The following is a 14,128-nucleotide window of genomic DNA, read 5'->3' as shown; positions in this document are numbered from 1 at the left end:
TATACGGAGAGCTGCACAGGAGAGTAGCGCACCAGCTTGCTTAGTGTACCTTGCTCTGTGTCTTTGGAACGATTGCACGCATCTTCCGCATACAGCTCCTAGTCCTCGCCATGGCAAAGACAGGACACCGGAGGAAAGGGGTGATTTCATTTAGGCCGTGTTCAGTAAGATCGTATTCATGTAAGTACAGCTCAGACAGACCAGCAGTTGTAGTAATAACTATATGTAGTGCTGGTCTCCAGATGACCCCAGGCGCTTATGCGCTCAAATGCCTGCTAGGAGGTGTAGGGGTGGGTGCCGTGAACTAGGCGTTTCTGCTGCCGATGCTGATGTGTGTATAGCTCAGCACTAGGCTGCTATTGTCTGCGTTATTATTTTGTATAAGGTACAACCATGTTGCTACCATCTCTGCATACTATGTTTTTGAGGGAGTGTGATGGTTTTATATATATATATATATATATATATATATATATATGTATATATATATATATATATATATATATATAAAATATATATTATATATATATATATATATATATATAATATATATTTGCTGCGAGAGGTGGCACTCAGAGGATTTCTCATAAAGAAGTACTGTACTTGTGCAGTGTGTTTCTTTGAGAAGTCTTCTGAGTGCCACCTCTCGCAGCAACACATTGTTTATTCCGTTTGGATGGCACCGGGGCTGTGTACATCATTTATATAGAGTGCTGGGCTTGCATAAAATTTTGAATGTGTATATATATATATATATATATATATATATATATATATATATATATATATATATATATATATATATATATATATATATATATATATATATATATCTAGACCTGTGTATCCAATGTCTCTATTTTGTGCTTTTGCTGCAGGTATTGGGATGGACTCGTGTGTGATTCCTCTAAGACACAGGGGACTATCCCTGGTTCAGACCACTGACTTCTTCTATCCATCTGTTGAAGACCCTTACATGCAGGTGAGCTAAAAAACCCAAAACCTTTTGTGTAACCTTTGTAAGCAGAAAACACATAACAGCCTAATCCTCCTAATCAGTCCCGTGTGATTTCATTCCTGCTGCCTCTTGTGTGTAGCCATCTGCTGAGTCACCATGATATTGCTGGGCCTGCATCTATAGGAGGGAGAGCAGGAATGTGCTTATAATGCATGATGTGGATGTAGGTTCGCACAGTTATCACATTATTTGGTTAATGATTTGCCCCTGCATCCGCTGCAGTTTCTGCAATATACAGGTTGAGTATCCCTTATCCAAAATGCTTGGGACCAGAGGTATTTTGGATATGGGATTTTTCCGTATTTTGGAATAATTGCATACCATAGTGAGATATCATGGTGATGGGACCTAAGTCTAAGCACATAATGCATTCATGTTACATATACACCTTATACACACAGCCTGAAGGTCATTTTAGCCAATATTTTTTATAACTTTGTGCATTAAACAAAGTGTGTCTACATTCACACATTTCATTTATGTTACATATAGACCTTATATACACAGCCTGAAGGTCATTTAATACAATATTATTAACTGTGTATTAAACAAAGTTTGTTACATTGAGCCATCAAAAAACAAAGGTTTCACTATCTCACTCTCACTCAAAAAAGTCCGTATTTCGGAATATTCCGTATTTCGGAATATTTGGATATGGGATACTCAACCTGTATTAGGCCAGTGGTTTCCAGACTTTCTTGTATTACAGCACTTTGGAGTATCAGTGGTTTTTTTTTTTTTTTTTTTATTTATTTTACGGCACCCCCAGGCCAAAGGTTTCTTATTGAGAAATACTGACTATTAAGTAAATTGTGCTCACCTGTCACCTTGGGGCAGTTATGGGTTGGTGCTTCTGTTGTTCACATACGTTGTGATTATTAGCCACCAGCATAAATAGATTTGATCCTGGACCACCAACCTGGGGACCCTGCACCCAGTCTGGGAACCACTCTCTGGCCATGATTAGATGACTGTGGGGCAAATATATAAAGTTCTGAGTTGAGTTGTCCGTCTCCCCCCCCCCCCATTGCATTTTTCAACGAAAAAGGGGTTATTACAGCTATCCAAAATGTATTAAAAGGCAGTACATGGAGAAATCTGATTTATTTAGCAGCGCCAAATGTGTCTCTTAAATCACCACGCAACCATTTCCATCTATGGCCGCAAACTGTGATGGCCTCTTACTAAGCTCTCTGTCTGTTAACACACAGTGCCATCTGAGAATGGCGCAGTGGTTACTTGTATGTCCCAGCGCCGGACATGCTCACATGTGCGCAGTTCACTCGCATTGAGATCTGTTTTTCGAGAGCTGATTCAATAGAGCTGGAGTGGCGAGTTATAACGCCTCTGTTGACTCTCTAATACATTGCTGCAGTGATGCAGGATGTATTATAGAGGGACATGTACTAAGCAGTGAAAAGAGTGGAGAAGTGAGCCAGTGGAGAAGTTGTCCATAGCAACCAATCAGCATAGAAGTAACCTTTATAATTTGCATACTATACAATTATACAGAGCAGCTGATTGGTTGCCATGGACAACTTCTCCACTGGCTCACTTCTCCACTCTTTTCACTGCTTAGTACATCTCCCCCACAGTGCAGAGAAAAGTGAGCTGTTAATACATCTCCCCCCTACATCTTCTCAACGGCTTCACAAGACAGCCATAGGTTAATGTACTGATCTAAGCGCACAGATGCTGCCTGCTTGCGTTCTTCTTATAGACGTATCCTGAGTCGCACACAAAGCGGCAGTAGTTGCGGGCAGTCACAGAAGCCTCACAGCCCACTTAATACGAGTAACCGCTGCACCGGTCATAATAGTATCTGCACTTGTAGCAGCCCTGTGCTATATGCAAGCGATCCTTCCGAAATTGGCTTCCCTTCCCCACATGCATGACTCAGAATCACACTTTTGAAACCTGCACACAACACTCCCACAAGTCAGTACAGTTACGTGCGATTGCATCATCATCAGCCAGTCACTGCCATAAAACGTCCTATTTAGCAGAAAAGCAGATACGACCAAGTCACATACATTCACTTCTGTGCATGCACCATTCCGTCCGCTAAGATGGTGTAATGGTTATCATTACTGCTTAACAGCACTGAGGCTGTGGGATGGAATTTGTATATTCTCCCCATACTTGCGTGGGTTTCCTCTGGGTACTCCGATTTCCTCCCACAATCCAAAAATATACTGGTAGGCTAATTGGCTCCCAACAAAAATGAATCCTAGTGTCTGTGTGTGTGTGTGTGTGTACATGGGCAGGCTAGATGGGCCGCGCCCTATGTAGATGTCTTTACATATAGCTGTGCAATATACAAGAGCTTCAATAGCTGCTCCCTTTTTCTGCATAATTATATGGAAGCGGTCATAAGACTTAAGCAGCTGGCTCACCCACGGGTATATTTACTAAAAGTGCAGGATTTTAGATGTGGAGATGTTACCCATAGCAACAAATCTGATACTACATATCCATTTATTTTCTATTTATCTAGCACCTCCGAGAAAATTATATCTAGAATCTGGTTGCTACGGGCAACATCTCCACTTCGGTAAACCTGCACTTTAGTAAATGTCCTCTGTGTCCATTCAGTTATGTGACTTGTGAAACGACACATCCCGAAGAAAGAAGAGAGAATGTCTTTGTTGGCGCACAAAAGTTAATTAAAAATTAACCTGTCACAGTTCTGCTATTAGGGCATCGTGGGATGTGTAGTTCCACCGCAGATGGATCACAGAAAGAAAAACACCAGTTGTCTTCTACAAAAGCCTGCTAATAACAGCTAGGGATATATGTAGTAGTTGTCACACCTTGACACAACAGGAGATACGTTACATTGTACATACATTTATACAGTTATCTCAGGCTGGGGAGAAACTGGCTGTAGTGTCTTCCAATGGGATTACTGGTGATACACCATGAAACATGTATTTGTGCTTTTTAGTAGTATCGATTTGTGTAAGTAAAGCTATATACTTCTATTTTAGTTTCAAGGGAGAGACTTAATGGAGAAGTTGCCCATAGCAACATAAATACTCACGTGCTCCCAGCTAGTCTCTATCACGCACACTGACAATATAGATTTAAAGTACATTCTATTTGTTGATAAAGGCCAGACATTGGTCCTTATCTAGCCATTGTAGCAATATATTCACACACAAGCTGATCATGGAAGTGTGCAACCAGGACTGCAGAGCTATAGTCATCTTATTTTCTTTCTGTATTATGTTGTATTTTAGATGTCAGTGTAGCATGCATAATAAGTTGCAGAATGAGCTAAACACTTACACGGGTTGTCTCTGTTTTCAGGGCCGCATTGCCTGTGCTAACGTGCTGAGTGACCTGTACGCCATGGGAATTACTGAATGTGACAATATGCTGATGCTTCTTAGTGTCAGCCAGAAGATGACCGAGGAGGTGAGTCTTAAAAGATCGCAGTAGGTCCCCCTTCTCCTTCAGCTGGCCAGCCGTATACTCTGAGCTCACGCTTATACCCCTTTTCCACTGAAATCCCAGGGCAGACCCGGGATTTGGAACACTGTTCCAATGCGGGACAGACCCCATAGGGGGGGAGGGAGATTTCATTAATTGAATAACCATGCAACTTTTTATTGTGTTGAATAAAATAAAAACTATATATATGTATATATATATATGTGTATATATATATATATATATATATATATATATATATATATATATATATATATATATATATATATATATATATATATATATAGAATGTAACCAAATTGCGCTAATAAAGACCGCCTTAGACACAATAGTCCTTGGAGGAACCGGCCGCAAATCTCCAAAACAAGTCCTCTTGCCAATTGAGAACTGATGGTTAAACAGTAAAGATGGTAGTCAGGAGAGCGCTCGAATAAATGTCTCTTTACAGTAATCTCTAGAGTGTTCTTTAAGTTATGGGTTACCCACCAAGAGATGTAGATATCTGAAAAAAAACCCTCTCGCCAAAAATCACCCAAAACAATAGCGTCATTCGTTGATCCTTAATTTTCATATATTTATTAAAAATCTTTAAAATTATTATTCCGTATCTCTTACATTCGTCTTAACAGTCGTGGGATTGATCTTAATAAGACTTGCTGCCCACCTCAGCCGGGGAGGAGCTCCTAGGCAGCCTGTCCACCCACTATGTTCAAGACAATCACCCAACGCGTTCTAGATATATAAATATTAAAACATATACATTGTCTGTTTTAGGAGAGGGAGAAAGTCACACCCCTCATGATTAAAGGTTTTAAGGATGCTGCGGAAGAGGGTGGCACCTCTGTAACTGGGGGCCAGACTGTGATAAACCCCTGGATCATCATTGGTGGAGTGGCTACAGTGGTTTGCCAGTCAAATGAATTTATCATGTGAGTAGAAACTCTGCTAAAGACGGTTCCCTGATACAGAATGTCTGTCACATGCTCTGATTGTCGGTATGATCATTGCTGTCTCTTTCCTGTAATCATATTCATGTATTTTCAGCACACAAGATATTATACAGAGTGTGTGTCCGTCCTAGACCACTGAGAATGGATCAGATTATACTGTAGCTAGCAGGTTGCATAGATCCAGTTGTACGACTAGGTTCAGGCCTGGTGTAACACATACTTGTGATATGTGAACTGATAATATACCAATAAGAAATAGTGTCTCCACCGTCGTGGCTTTTTCTTGGGTTATCATGCAGAAAATAGGATTTTGGTACTTACCAGGTAAATCCTTTTCTTTGAATCCATAGGGGGCACTGGAGTACTCTTGGGATATGGACGGGCTTCCGTAGGAACAGCACTGAATATTTAAATTTAGAAACACTCCACCCCTCCATATCCCCGAGCACTTCTCAGTGTTTTTTACTGAGCCGAACAGGAGCTATAGAGAGGTTGACAATGGAGTATTACATATAACATAACTGACAATAACGAAGTTAACACATAACGTTACTGACAACTAAACAGTTGACACCCTAACCAGCACTTGTAATTTGAACCAGTCGGTGAAAGTGTGTTACCATAAGATCCTCAGAACTAACCACAAGTAGGTAAAACTGCTCTGGGTGGGCGTCCAGTGCCCCCTATGGATTCAAAGAAAAGGATTTACCTGGTAAGTACCAAAATCCTATTTTCTTTATCATCCACTAGGGGTCACTGGAGTACTCTTGGGACGTACCAAAGCTTCCCCCGTGGGCGGGAGAGCTGTTTGGCACTTGTAACACTAGGCGGCCAAAGCTAGATGCTGATGCCGCAAAAGTATCAAACTTGTAAAAGCGCACAAACGTGTGCACTGAAGACCATGTAGCCACCCGGCAAAGCTGCGTCGCAGAAGCCCCACGACCAGCTGCCCATGAAGTTCCCACAGAACGTGTGGAATGAGCGGTTACTGACGTAGGCGGTTGTAACCTAGCATGAAGGTAAGCCTGACGTATGGTCAGTTTTATCCATCTGGATAAAGTTTGTTTAGATGCTGGCCAACCTATCTTGGCAGCATCATAGAGAACAAATAACGTATCCGTCTTACGAACTGAAGACGTTCGGGATACATAAACGCGTAATGCGCGTACCACATCCAGAGTTCCAGAATGTGCTGTCAACACAGGAACTACTATTGGTTGATTGATGTGAAAAGATGACACTACCTTTGGTAAGAAGGCGGGATTCGTCCGAAGTTCCGCTCTGTCATCATGAAACACCAAATACGGTGGCTTGCATGACAAGGCACCCAAATCCGAAACACGCCTTGCCGAAGCTAAGGCTAGGAGAAAAATTGTTTTCCAAGTGAGAAACTTTATATCCACTTGTTGTAAGGGTTCAAAATATGAAGACTGTAAGAACTCCAAAACCAGATTCAAGTCCCATGGCGCTGTAGGTGGAATGAATGGAGGCTGTACCCTGAGTACACCTTGGAGAAAAGTGCGTATAGACGGCAATAGAGCCAAACGTCTTTGAAAGTAAATTGACAAAGCAGATACCTGCACCTTCAGTGTAGATAAACGCAATCCTCCATCTAACCCTGTTTGTAGAAACAACAACAGGCGGCATACCTTGAAAGCTGATGTCGGAAATTTCCGAGCTTCACACCAACCTATATAGGCACGCCATATTCTGTACTAATGAGCTGCCGTAACCGGCTTCCTAGCTCGTAACATGGTTGGTATAACTGAATCTGGAATGCCCTCTCTTCTTAAGAGGGCGGTCTCAACAGCCACCCCGTCAAACGCAGCCGCGCTAAATCGGGGTAAAGAAACGGACCCTGTTGTAACAGGTCTGGACGTATCGGGAGCGGCCAAGGATCGTCTGCGAGTAATCCTCGGAGATCCGAGAACCAAGCTCTCCGAGGCCAATGAGGCGCCACTAGTATGACTGTGACCGACTCTCTTTTGATCCGTTTTAGCACCAAAGGGAGCAACGGAAACGGTGGAAACAGATACACAAGACTGTACGGCCACGCGACAGTGAGAGCATCCACCGCCACTGCCTTTGGATCTCTTGTTCTGGACACATACTGGAACGTTTGGTGATTGTGTCGAGATGCCATCAGGTCCACCTGAGAATAACCCCATCGCTGAACCAACATGTGAAACACTTCTGGATTTAATGACCATTCGCCTGGATGAAAATCCCGACGACTGAGATAATCGGCTTCCCAGTTGTCCACTCCCGGAATGAACACGGCCGACAATATCACCTGTTGGCATTCCGCCCAATTGAGGATTCGAGCTACTTCCCGCATTGCCATGCGGCTTCTCGTTCCTCCTTGTTTGTTGATGTATGCGACCGCCGTCGCATTGTCCGACTGCACTTGGACAGGCTGAGAGCGAATCCTGTGCACTGCTTGTCGTAGCGCATTGTAAATTGCGCGGAGTTCTAGAACATTTATAGACAGCAATTTCTCGTGATCCGCCCAGAGACCCTGGAGCTGACAATTTTGAATTACCGCTCCCCAACCTCTGAGACTGGCGTCTGTAGTTAGAATTATCCAGTTCCAAACTCCGAACCGTCTTCCTGCGGTTAAATTGTGTTCCTTGAGCCACCAGAGCAGAGAGACTCTTGCTATTGGCGACAACCTCACCCTGTGGTGAATCTGTAGATGCGAGCCCGACCACTGGGCAAGCACGTTCAGCTGAAATGGACGAGAGTGAAATCTTCCGAACTGAAGCGCCTCGAAAGCTGCCACCATTGTGCCTAAAAGGCGAATGCACAAGTGTACCGACACTGTGCGTGGCTTGAGCACTAATTGTACTAGATGGCGTAGCATTTGTACTTTCTGTTGTGGTAGGTAAATTCTTTGATTGACCGTATCGAGAATCATACCTAGGAACTGAAGGCGTTGAGACGGAATTAGATGTGATTTCTTGAAATTTACAATCCAACCGTGGTGAACCAGTACATTGTATGTTAGCAGCGCATGTTGGGTAAGTATCTGTCGAGACGGAGCTTTGATGAGCAGATCGTCTAAATACGGAACTATTGTCACTCCCAGGGATCTGAGGTGAGCTATCATCACAGACATCACTTTGGTGAATACCCGAGGCGCTGATGACAGGCCAAACGGTAGAGCCTGAAACTGGTAATGGTTCTGGCGTATTGCAAACCGCAAGAATTTCTGATGAGGCTGCCAAATTGGAATGTGTAAGTACGCATCCTTGAGGTCTAGCGCAATCATAAATTCCTTGGTCTCTAACCCCGCAATCACCGAACGTAGAGACTCCATTTTGAATCTGTAGTAAGTTACGTACTGATTGAGCCCCTTTAAGTTCAATATTGGTCTGACTGAGCCATCCGGCTTCGGTACCACAAACAGACTTGAATAATAACCCTGACCCTGTTGGTGTACAGGGACCGGAATCAACACTGCCGAATCCAGTAAGGACTGAATGGCAATTTGCAAAACCGTCCTCTTGTCGTCCGACAGAGGCAATCCTGTCTTGAAAAACCGCAGAGGCGGAAGACAGTCGAACTCTATTTTGTAACCTTTTAACACTAAATTGCGGATCCAGCCCTCCGCGGATGTGTGGAACCACGCCACATGGAACGTCTGAAGGCGTGCTCCCACAATTGGAGAACCGAGATGGGCTGGTAACCCGTCATGCCACTGGCTTGTCGGTAACCTTAGCGTCTTGGCGAGTTGTGTTGGTTTGATGGAAACCACGTCCTCGACCACGTCTAGCAGGCGTGGCTGATCCTCTGCCACGTCCTCGAAAGGGCTGAGGTCTAAAGGATTTGAACGAAGGTCCAGCGTACCTTCTTCTTGGAGCCGGTGGAGGCAATGGTAAGAAAACAGACTTACCTCCCGTAGCCTCCGCAATCCATGCGTCCAATTCTGGACCAAACAACTTCTTGCCATCGTAAGGCAACGCCTCTATACTTCGTTTGACCTCTGCCTCCGCCTGATAAGTACGCAGGTAGAGTGCTCTTCGTGCCGTAACTAGCGACGATGAAATACGAGAAGTGAGCTGACAGACGTCAGTAGACGCTGTACAGAGATACTCTACAGCCTCAATCATTTGATTTACCAGAATTATTAGGTTTTCATCATGTAGAGAAGATTTGAGTTCTGTAAGCCATATTATGAGCGCCTTAGTTACCCAAATGCCAACCAATCCAGGTCTTAGCATCACACCTGCTGCTACATACATGGATTTTAGCATAGTTTCTATCTTGCGATCTGAAGGATCTTTAAGCGTAGTAGCTGCTGGCACTGGTATGGTTAATTTCTTGGTAAGCTTTGACACTGAAGTGTCATTGGTGGATTCTCCCATGTACACGTTACCGAGTCTGGAAACGGATAAATAGACTTAAACCTGCGAGGTATAGAAAATAGGATTTTGGTACTTACCAGGTAAATCCTTTTCTTTGAATCCATAGGGGGCACTGGAGTACTCTTGGGATATGGACGGGCGGAGCCGAACAAAGGCACTGAATATTCAAATTTAGGACCCTCCCACCCCTCCATATCCCCGAGTACCTCAGTGTACTGTCTCAGTGTTTTTTACTGAGCGAACAGGAACGATATAGAGAGGTTGACAATGGAGAATACCTATAACATAACGGACAACAACAATGTTGACCCATAACCTTACTGTCAACTAAACAGTTGACACCATAACCGATAGAACTTTATAATTTGAACCAATCGGTGAAAATGTGTTACCATAAGCTCCTCTGAGCTTAATATCAATCAAGTAAAACTTGTTACCCTAAGCTCTCTTGAGCTTAAAACAACCCAGGTAAACTGCTCTGGGTGGGCGTCCAGTGCCCCCTATGGATTCAAAGAAAAGGATTTACCTGGTAAGTACCAAAATCCTATTTTCTTTTTCATCCACTAGGGGTCACTGGAGTACTCTTGGGACGTACCAAAGCTTCCCTCGTGGGCGGGAGAGCTGTTTGATACTTGTAACAGTAGGCAGCCCAAGGCTAGATGCTGATGGCGCCACCATTTATAACGTGTAAACGTGCACAAACATGGTGCACATGAAGGCTATATAGCCGCGTTTTAGACACTCCACGACCCACTGGGTCTGACATTCCCACAGAACCTGTGGGATGAGTTATTACTGACGTAGGCGATTGTAACCTAGCCTTAAGGTAAGCCTGACTTGTAGTCATCATTATTACCCAACTCGATAATGTCTGCTGAGAAACTGGCTAACCCCAGTTGGCAGTATCATAGAGAACAAACAACGTATTCATAACACGTACTGTTGACGTTCGGCACATATATAAACGCGTAATGCGTGTACCACATTCAGTTCTAGAATGTGCTGTCCACACAGGAACCCCTATTGGTACATTGATGTGAAGAATACGAAAGCGTGATTCGTCCGAAGATCTGCTTTGTCATGAGAAAACTGAAATACGGTGGCTTGGAATACAAGGCACCCAAATATGAAAACAAACCCTTGCCGAAGCCAAGGCTAGAAGAAAAAATTGTTTTCCAAAGTGAGAAACTTAATTCCCATTTGTTGAAAGGGTTCACAATATGAAACTGTAAGAAATCTGAACCCAACTTCAAGTCGCCTGGCGCTGTAGGTGGGATAAATAGAGTGTGAACTTTGATGACACCTTGTAGAAAGATGTGTACAGACGCAAATAGAAGCAAACGTCTTTGAAAATAAGTTTACCACACAGATATCTGCACTCTTCGTGCAGATCAACGCAGTTTTCCATCCCACCCCGTTTAACAGAATACGGGTTACTTGAAGGATGATGTTGGAACTTCCGAGGTTTACAACCTATGTAAGCACACGAAATTTTGTAAAAATGAGCTGCCTTAAACGGCTTACTATTTCGTAACATGGTTAGTATAACCGATACTGTAATGCTCAATTTCTTAAGAGGGCGGTCTGAACCCTCACCCCGTCAACCGCAGCTGCGGTACCTAGATAATAGGTACCTAGGGAACTATGGGTAAACTAACGTTCCCTGATGTAACAGGTTGGACGTATTATGAGCGGGCCAAGATCGTGTGCAAGTATTCCTTGAAAATTCGAGAAGCAACTTCTCCGAAACCCATGAGATACCACCAGTATGACTGTGACAAACTGTCTTATGATCCGTTTTGACAACGGAGAGAGCAGCGGAAAATGGTGGAGCCAGATACACGATGCTGAATGACCACATGAATGTGAGAGACTCCACCGCCACTGCCCTTGTGATCTGTTTTGTACACATACTGAACTTTCGTAATTGTGGCGAGATGCCATCATGTATACTTGAGGGTAACCCCCTTCTGTGGACTCACATATGAAACACCTCTAGATTTAATGTCCAGTTTTCAGGATCCAAATCCTGACGGGTGAGATCCTCTGTCTAACAGATGTCCACTCACATAATGATCTCTTGACATTTTCACATAATGGTGTTCTGAGTCATTGAGGATCTGAGTTACCTGCCGCATTGCCATGCGGCTACTTGGTTCTCACTGGTTGTTGTGTATGCAACTGCCGTTGCCTTGTTTGACTGCTTAAGGCCAGCGTGGGACATGCATCAAAAATTTACATGAAACTCATGGTTGTTCCTCTCCACCGAAATCTTTAGTAAAAGGCGAAAGATTTATTCGTTCTGAAGAGAAACCAGAGTATATACCTGGTCAGACTGAAAGCGAATTATGTATTGCATTGTAAAATGCCCAGAGTTCTAGGACATTTATCGACAGCAATCTGTCGTGTTTTAGAACCTTTGTTGCTAATTTTAACTACAAATCCTGACCCTCTGCGACTGTCGTCCAGAGTATATGCACCCTTTTCCCTCTGTGGGAAACGCGAGTGAAGGGTGGCGAACTAAATTGAAAACACATCGTTATTCGTAATAGGTGAATACACCAATGTACCGCTAGTGTGCGTGTTTTGCACTAATTACTAGACGTACATTTGTTATTGCTGGTGTAGTAGGTAAAAGTCTTTGATTTACCGTATTTATCATCTTACCTAGGCATTGACATCGTTTAGACGGAATTAGATGCGATTGTTTTCGAACTTGCTCTGCTACCGCAGTATACCTTAGTAGCGCAAGTTTAGAGGAACTTTGTTGAGACAGAGTTCGTATGTGAGATGAGCTATCATCCCAACATCACTTTTGGTAAACACCCAAAGCGATAAGCAACGGTAGACATGAAATGGTTAATGGTTGTGGCGAATTGCAAACGCTAAAACCTGTGATGAACAAACCGGAATGGGTATATACGCATTGCAAATGCCAGTATTTTGTGGCTCCAATATGCCAATACTACCCGCAGCAAATCCATTTTCAAACTGCAGTAAGTGATTTGTTGATTGCAACTGCGACGGAGCTGTATGGATTGGTTACCCCAACCAGAGGGGAATAAGCCACCCTGACTCTGCCTGTATTATAAAGACAGCTGAAACCCAGTAGAGACCAAATGGCTACCTGCCAATCCGTTCGACAGAGGCAGTCATGACCCTGTTGAAGTCTGGAAACCCCGCAAAGGTAACATGTAAAGACGCGCTCCCACAATTGGAAAAGAGGTCATCAACTACTGGCTTGCAGACCGTAGCGACCTGTCGTTACAAGGCGTGAGTGTTTGTATCACCGCCTTGAAACTGAAGTCTAAAGGGATTAAATGCCGGCACAAGAATTCCGTTTCGATTAACGGCTGAATATCAAATGTAGGACCAACAAGCTGTGGCCTTGTCGTGCTGAACTGGCGACGATGAAACGTCGTTAGAAGCTTTACAGATATACTCTGTAGCTTCTTTTAACCGTAATGTCTAGTGACCCAAATGTTTCATGGGTCTTTATGTTTGACACAGACGCATTTACCAATGTCGGATGGCGTCATATTGTAAACGATTAAATAGTGGTCAAAGTCTACTAAGTGGAACAATGGAGACATTGACTCCCTGTAATTTAGCAATGTATGTTCGCAACAACCCTGCACTATCTGAGTGCTGGTCTAATGAACCCTTCTCACTCGTGGTTATCGGTGTGAGATTTGACATAGAATCGTGCATTACATTATAAGACCAGTTAAATAAGCACTGTGGTACCCAAAGGGAATTCCTCTGGAAAACTGTCTTTTGTTAGAGCTGGCGGAATAACTTCCGAGACTCCGATGCCAATGGTATTTTTTTGGTCTGTACTAGAGCCTTACTCGCTATGCAGACAGACACCCCAATAGGCCACGGACAGCCATTGCACGCCTTATGACGTTATCATGTCATATATATATATTGTATTGGTGAACAGCATAATAATATTAAACTCAAGGTTGATTCTCTCTACGGAAATCTTTAGTAAAACTAAAGATTTATTCGCTGTGAAGAAAAAACAGAGTAATCTTTATGTGAAAAGCAGTTCACATGGCCTATGAAACCCGAACCAAATTCCTACTAACCCCCCTACGCCTCTGGTGGCTTAGAGATGTAGGGCAGGAATGTTCTAGAATCATGTAGAAAAACAGTTTACATGGCTTACTTATGCCGATTAAAATTTCCCACTAACACCCCTGCGCCTCCAGTGGCTTAGAGATGTAGGGCAGGAATGTTCCAGAATCACAAACTGGAAAACAACAGGCAGCATGGTTAAAATGGCCCGTTTGCCATGCTGACCTTTCCGTATAGGTTATTATACAGTATAA

The 14,128-nt window shown here is 43.4% G+C and overlaps 1 protein-coding gene, 1 non-coding gene and 1 pseudogene across 3 annotated transcripts in view; 1 reads left to right on the top strand and 2 right to left on the bottom strand.

Annotated features, from left to right (window-relative positions):
* The window catches only part of LOC134948515 (selenide, water dikinase 2-like), a 46,759-nt gene that overhangs the window by 3,412 nt on the left and 29,219 nt on the right, over positions 1-14,128 (top strand). For both annotated transcript variants that reach the window (XM_063936536.1, XM_063936537.1), the window contains exons 2-4: positions 879-982; positions 4,331-4,438; positions 5,249-5,403. In XM_063936536.1, the coding sequence (XP_063792606.1) occupies positions 879-982; positions 4,331-4,438; positions 5,249-5,403 (367 nt within the window). The remainder of the gene's footprint in view (positions 1-878; positions 983-4,330; positions 4,439-5,248; positions 5,404-14,128) is intronic.
* On the bottom strand, positions 11,997-12,113 carry LOC134953745 (U5 spliceosomal RNA). The gene has a single exon (XR_010185750.1). It is a non-coding gene; the product is annotated as a U5 spliceosomal RNA (small nuclear RNA).
* On the bottom strand, positions 13,720-13,827 carry LOC134953807 (U5 spliceosomal RNA; annotated as a pseudogene).

Source organism: Pseudophryne corroboree, chromosome 8 (genome assembly GCF_028390025.1).
Source record: "Pseudophryne corroboree isolate aPseCor3 chromosome 8, aPseCor3.hap2, whole genome shotgun sequence".
Classification (NCBI taxonomy): Eukaryota; Metazoa; Chordata; class Amphibia; order Anura; family Myobatrachidae; genus Pseudophryne; species Pseudophryne corroboree.
This window is presented reverse-complemented; position numbering and strand designations above follow the sequence as displayed.